General features: G+C 30.7%; 1 protein-coding gene across 1 annotated transcript; it reads left to right on the top strand.

Moving 5' to 3' along the window:
• Window positions 1–2,330: 2,330 nt before the first annotated feature.
• On the top strand, window positions 2,331–4,261 carry LOC111027203. The gene is made up of 2 exons (XM_022305463.1): window positions 2,331–2,722; window positions 4,112–4,261. The coding sequence occupies exons 1-2, from the start codon at window positions 2,400–2,402 to the stop codon at window positions 4,122–4,124; spliced, it is 336 nt and encodes a 111-aa protein (XP_022161155.1). The 5' UTR covers window positions 2,331–2,399; the 3' UTR covers window positions 4,125–4,261.
• Window positions 4,262–6,249: the final 1,988 nt, after the last annotated feature.

Genomic DNA, 6,249 nt, shown 5'->3' with positions numbered 1-6,249 from the left:
AAATTGCTGAAAATCCTAAAGAATTATCTAAAAAAAAAAATTGTATGTTCGGTCAAACAACCGAACTAAATGATGGTGAGGTGGTGTATGTAAAGAGAAAATTGTTCACAGATGATTCTCCTAAAAAAGAAAACAATTATACATGTAATGACATTGCAGATGATTTGAACATTGGTTTGAATGAAAATTTTCTCGAAATCAATGAAGTTAGTTGTATTAAATATAGTCCTGGTTTGATTAGTATTCCTATTCAAATTGAAGATGATTGCTGTAATACAACGGAAGAAATTTTTAATAATAAGAACACCGTTTCTATTAAAGAAATTAATATCAACGAGGAATTATTTACCACTCCTAAGCGGAAATCAGTTATTGTCATGGCTGAGAAGTTGTTTTCTTCTGTAAAGAGGTCTAAATCAATAGAAATAAGTCATACACCAAAAGCAGATTTGAATGAATTACCCGAGGACTCAAAAAATGTGTGGATTACAGATGGTTATACACAAAAAGAAAATGTTTATGAATCGGTAAATGTTGATAATATGGACATAGATTTGATAAAAGAAAATGAATTTGAAATTGATAGACATAGCTTTGACACTTCTTTACCAATCGAGGATAATGGATGTTATGAAATTGAATAAATTAATGTCACTTAGGAAAGGTTTACCACTCCTAAATGTAAATTCAATATGTCCTATACTGAAGATGACTTTTATACCCCATATATGTTGTATGGCTCTATAATTGTTTGTAACAAACCAGAAGAAAATGTCCATAATAACAATATGGTTTCGATTAAAGCAATCAATGTCAATGAGGAAATGTTAACCACCCCTAAGCGTAGATCAAATGTTTCATTTACTGGAGATTTGTTTACCCCAGAAAAGAGATTTAAATCTATCTCTGTGTGTAACACACCAGAAGCAGATCTTAAAGCGTTGCCAAAGAACTCAAAGAATGTATATCCCTTACAAGTAAGGTCATTCAATAAAATGAAAAAGGTATTGTGTTACAAAAAGTGTAATTTTGTGGAAAGAATTATTAGTTTACTTGATGAAGAATTTAAGCACATAATTGATAACTCAATGGAAAAAAATAATGTTTGTTCAAATGAAATAAGCGATTTGTTACGTGAACAATTTGAAACTGTAAATAACTCTTGTGTATTGACTATCAAGAATAAAAATATTACCAAGAAAGGTTTAACATGTTATGGTATATGTCGACATGAATCTTGTAAGCAGTTTAAACTTGTGGTGGAGAAAAAACCAAAAGATAGTTCTGCACGAATAACAGTTCTGAGTAACAGTCACAATTACAGCCACTATGGTAAACTGACTACATTCTTAAAAGGAAAAAATCGACAAATACAAAAACACATGTCAAAGTATTTCCCACCGATGAGTTTACGTCAAAAATATATTTTAAAAGCATCTCCTAGTAATCTAAAGCGTTTTAACTTGTGTAACATCAGGTCTGATCGTGTATATTATAAGGTGTCTCACGAGCAAAAGAGTCTTGATGATAGGGCAGCTGACGACAGGGTTGATATGCATTTATTGAAAGATAATTGTTCAGAATTCATTCAATATGTATCCGACCCAAAAGAATATGTATTACTATTCATGTAGATGCGACTGGCGGGGTGGTGAGAGAATCTACAACACTATTCAAAACAGGAAAAACAAAAGAAAAAATACTGTTGTATTATGCGGCTGTCATCGTGTGCAATAAGAGGATAATTCCAATAGCCGAATGTTTATCGACTTCACAAACTGATAGTGCGATAACAAATTGGCTAGTGGAGTTTCGAAGATTCTATGAACATCAGTGTGGTACAAAGTTCATGGCACACGTTGTCAGTGACTTTTCAGAAGCAATACTAAAAGGGTTTGTGAGAGCATTTAACGAATGTAATGAAGTCGTAGAATATTTGAATAATTGTTATGAGTTCATGTATGGGGGGAAAATATTTAATTGCAACGCACTGATAAGTCTTTGTTGTTGTCATTTAATCAAAAATATCTCTGACGACGCTCATAAATAAAGGAAATGGAAAGCAGATGACTAATGGCTCTTTGGCATGCTTGGCAACTGCGTGTATCTCTCCAGCTTTCAACATAACTACCACGGAATGTCTGGACAAATGGTTCACTGCAGTTACAACGGTGTTGTTGTCGCCCGGCAAGTCTGTATATGTGGATGATGCCATGGAGACCTTGAAGCAGCTCAACGATGAAAATCCAAGTAGTCTAGTTGATGATCTAATCACAAAACAAAAAAATGTTACATTAGATGAACAAACAAGAGATGCTAAGACATTTTACCGGTATAAAGAATCCAAGTTTTTGTCCCGGTTTGAAAATATAGTCGTTCAGGTAAAAGAAATATTAAACATGTGTGGCAGCTATGAACAAAATCCATTGTATAGCATTGAATTTCACAACGATATCATGGGGTCTATCATTCCAGTGATTCCAATGTGGACAGGTGTGATGCGGTTCAAAGTATTTGGGTCAACGGACAGAGCAAGCAATGCTCCAGCAGAGAGTTGGTTTGGAGATTTAAAAACACACAAAAAGTGCCGGCGCATGAAATGTGGAAGATTTGTTCAATTGACTAGGAGTATTATATTGAGTAAATGTAAAGAAGTTCTGCTAGATATACCATCAAATAATATTGTGCTCTTCCTGCAGTTCAAAATAAACAAAAAAAAACTGCAAAAAAAGAAAATACATCATTTATCAATTTGATTTCGTCATCATCTGATGACAACGAGGAAAAAGAACATTGGGGACCTAGAAAGAAAAAAACTGGTTTCTACTTCAGGGGTCATTTAAAAAGCTGCTTCAAAGCAACTAAAGCCACGGATGGTTATGAACCATTCGTCACCAATTAAAAACGTTATAGATGATGTGATTTGTGTGACACCAAATGTAAACATGCTCTCATTTGATTCCATAAAAACTTATGACAAAATTGTAACTCCAAATACTAGAACATTATCAGAATCTTTTAATTCTATAAAAAGCTACAAATCTCCAGTAGACGGTCTGCGGTGCAAAATAGATTTATATGGAAATAGATTACCAAAGGATAAAAATTATTATGGTTCTATTTTAAAGAAAAATGGAAAACAATTGGATTATGTAGTGGGCATTTATAACAGTGTTAAAGACATTACTCAGTGTCATGAGTTATTATTTAGTGACTTTGACACACTATCAACGTATACACCTGAAAGTATGAAAAAAATGTGGTTGAGTAATTTGTTATTGATATAGCACTGGGCGTATTGAGAGAGACGTATGGCGAGCACAAGAATGAAATAAAAATATTGAGTTGTGATGTATCAGGTCATTTAAATAATGATCATTCAAAACGAATTTCAAATTTGGAAACTATAGTTGTTCCAAAAGACAGTTTACTTGTAATGCCATTACATGTAAATGGTAACCACTGGGTGCTAGTGTTAGCAGATTTTGGAAATCATTAGTTCTATTTTTTGGACCCATTTGAAACTACAGAATATAACAAATGTAGACATAATTTTGTGACTATACTCGGTGAACTGAAAAAAAATCATATTTATGGAGAGGAAGGAAATGTATGGCCAGAAATGAATTTTCAAATATTTTTTAACTATCCTAAACAAACCGATAGTTATAACTGTGGAGTTTATGTGTTGTACTATGCAGAGTGTATCATGAAAAATAAGATTGAAAACATTAATTTCAAACAAGACTTCAATCCAATGTTATACAGAGAGATGTTAAAAGATCTTTTGTTGGAAAAATCTGATTTCATGAGAGATATTTGTTTGTATTGTGGGCGTACGGATAAAAAACACAGAGAGATAAAAAAAGAAAATATCGATTGGGTGCAATGCGATACATGTAACAGATGGATAGTACTACAATGTTTGTCAAATGTAGGACAAACGTCAGGTTGTGACGATAATTTTGAATGTGTTTTGTGCGTATCCAATACAAAAAGTTTATAAAGTATTAGTGAGTAAATTAAAAAAGTTAGTGCAATTAAAAAAATCAGTGGAGTAGGCCTATGTTGGGAAACCACTTTAAAAATAACGCGCCAAAATACAGTACCCCCAGTTTTGTTGAAAACAATGCTAAGGTTGTGTGGAAATCTGTTAAATTGTGAATTTCAGAATAGAATAATATTCATTAAACTTGCATTACTAACTATCAACATATAATTTGTATAAGACTTATAAAACCAGATTTAACTTGCCATCCAATCTAAAAATTTAAAAAAAAAATATTATATTACATGTATAATAAAGACTTAAAAAAATTATATTTTATTATCTATCATCAACTACAGTAATTATGATTACCATTTTTAGATAGAATTGGGACACCTCATTCGTACATTTTTTATTTCAACGTTTCACATCCAATATGACGGCAAACAAATAATCCAATACTTAGGATATTAATTTTGCAGTACAACTAATGCGCAATGACTAAAATCAAAGAATATCAAAATACTTCAGCGATCCAACATGGTAATTGTTTATCCACCTAAAATACATGATAAATAAGCACTTTAATTCAAAAAATAAAAATTGTAATTCATTAAGGATTTAGATTATATACAATACATAATAAATTAAAAATAATAATCACTTACAGCATATATTAGACTTTAGTATCTTATGTCCTTATTATTACACATCAAAATCAAAAGATGATTTGTGCGCTTAACAGCTATACTGGAACCAACATTATTTAAATATTTCCTCTTCCATATATTCATTGAACTTGTGAATTTATACGACTTTTGGCAGTAGTAAAACATTAATAAAAATAATATTCTTTGAACAATGCTATATATAAACACTGAATTAGTTAATTGGTAATATCACAGTTTATGATTACCTTTATAGAATGTTCTTCTTATGATGATGTGTTGAATTATGTGTTTTTTTATCGAACTTTGGTAGTTAATAAAAAAAAAACTATCATATTATGAATTATGGCTAATAAAAACAAGAAAAATCATTGTTGTATTACAGTTAGTTATATACTATATATTTTAAATGGTGACATTAAAACAGTTTTAAATCCCACTGATATTCGTTTTCTTACTAACAGATTGAGTTATTTTATTTATTAGTAAAATATTAGTATCCGTTAATCTAAAACTGTTTTAGAATTTTAGATCATCATATAAATGTAGTACCTAAGAGCAGAGTGACAAGTAAGTAGTAACTAGTAAGTAATTTATTGATGAGTATGCAACAGATTTAATATTTATAGCACAATTACAATTTACAACTGTAAATTGAAAATTTGAAAATTATAATCTATGATAATCATTAATTATCAAAACACAATTCGATTGCGATCACGGATTTAGATACTATTTAGTATCTATATCCGTGATTGCGATTAACTCCGTTATCATAATATATTGTTTACACAACTATTGAACAGTGTAGCCTTAGAATATATTACATATCTTACATTAATATGTTTTATTCAAAATCTTCAGAATGAGCCCGCTAGCAATGAGTTCAAAAAACATTAAGAGGATACGACTGTCTACATACTACAAAATATTTTTTGTCATAGGTAGCTACTAGCTACACCACTACACCAGTACCTATGCATTGCCACTTGGCTCCGTCTTAGTGACTTACAAACGGATAACATAGCAAATTGTAATTTCTGAATAATCTATTTAACTCTGTTTTATTTTATGTTTGAGTGAATTAACGTATTATTAAATTTATTGTTGATTTATTATTCCAGTCCTTCTAAGTCCTCAATATTATTTATTATAGCAATATAGCCTATACCTTATAATACAGTGGTCGCCGCTTATTGGACTCACGGTTAATTGACTCATTCGCATATTAGACTCAAAACGGTTGGTCCCGATTCGCACGGTTAGGTTAGGTTAGGTTTTTGAGTCATTCGCCTTATTGACTCTTTCGGTTAATTGACTCAAATTGTCGGGTCCCAAAGTGAGTCCAATAAGCGGCGACTACTGTATATTAAAACTTGACTTAATTTAAATGCATTTTGAATCTAGTAGAAATGTACTAATGTACATTAATTGTATCTATGATTTAAATGCGCTTAGCAAAAAATAAAAAAACCAATTATAGTAGGCACCTATTGCAAATAAGATAAAAAAAAAAATAACAAGATAATATTATGAAAGCATTTTAGTTTACCATCATTATAAAATATTTTGAATTCAATTTTGAAAATTATT

The sequence above is a fragment of the Myzus persicae genome, unplaced genomic scaffold, assembly GCF_001856785.1.
Source record: "Myzus persicae strain clone G006 unplaced genomic scaffold, MPER_G0061.0, whole genome shotgun sequence".
Lineage (NCBI taxonomy): Eukaryota > Metazoa > Arthropoda > Insecta > Hemiptera > Aphididae > Myzus > Myzus persicae.
This window is presented reverse-complemented; position numbering and strand designations above follow the sequence as displayed.